The sequence below is a fragment of the Antrostomus carolinensis genome, unplaced genomic scaffold (assembly GCF_000700745.2).
Source record: "Antrostomus carolinensis isolate BGI_N321 unplaced genomic scaffold, ASM70074v2 scaffold37507, whole genome shotgun sequence".
Classification (NCBI taxonomy): domain Eukaryota; kingdom Metazoa; phylum Chordata; class Aves; order Caprimulgiformes; family Caprimulgidae; genus Antrostomus; species Antrostomus carolinensis.
In genome coordinates this window covers 3,287-3,838 of record NW_010327377.1, presented here as the reverse complement: position 1 = coordinate 3,838, position 552 = coordinate 3,287, and the positions used below count along the sequence as shown (strand labels likewise).

The 552-nt window shown below is 62.9% G+C and overlaps 1 protein-coding gene across 1 annotated transcript in view; it reads right to left on the bottom strand.

Moving 5' to 3' along the window:
• Positions 1-172: 172 nt before the first annotated feature.
• FBXL16 (F-box and leucine rich repeat protein 16) overlaps positions 173-552 on the bottom strand; it is a gene marked incomplete at its 3' end in the record, with an annotated part of 2,648 nt that continues 2,268 nt past the window's right edge. The window contains 1 exon segment of the mRNA XM_029085937.1: positions 173-257. Coding sequence (XP_028941770.1) covers positions 173-257 — 85 coding nt within the window.

Genomic DNA, 552 nt, shown 5'->3' with positions numbered 1-552 from the left:
CAGGGTGCTGGGTGCAGGGGCAAGGTGCTGGGGTTGAGCCCTACTGAGCTCCCAGGCTCAGCCCATCTCTTCCCCACTTCCCAGTGCCACACACTGTGGGCTCCAGCCAACCCCGGGTGCCACCCTGAGCTGGTGGCCCGTCTGGTGCCAGCCAGGTTGTGTTCCCACCCACCTGGCAGCACCAGCGCAGGTAGAGGCTCCGCAGGGACGACATGGTGGACAGGTAGCTGAGGCCGGTGTCTGTGATCCGCACGCACCTGCCGGGGACACGGGCTGTCAGGGCTGGCAGGGAGCAGGGCACCCATGGGTGTCCCCAAACTGTGGCCCCCGTGCTGCACCCACTACCTCCAGCACGGCTCAGCATGGCATGGCATGGTGCAGCATGGTGTGACATGGCATGGCATGGCTCAGCATGATGCAGCATGGCTTGGCATGGCTCTATATGGCTTGACATGGCATGGCATGGCGTGGCATGGCTCAACATGGCTTGGCATGGCATGGCATGCTTTGGCATGGCTTGGTATGACTCTATATGTCTTGACATGGCATGGC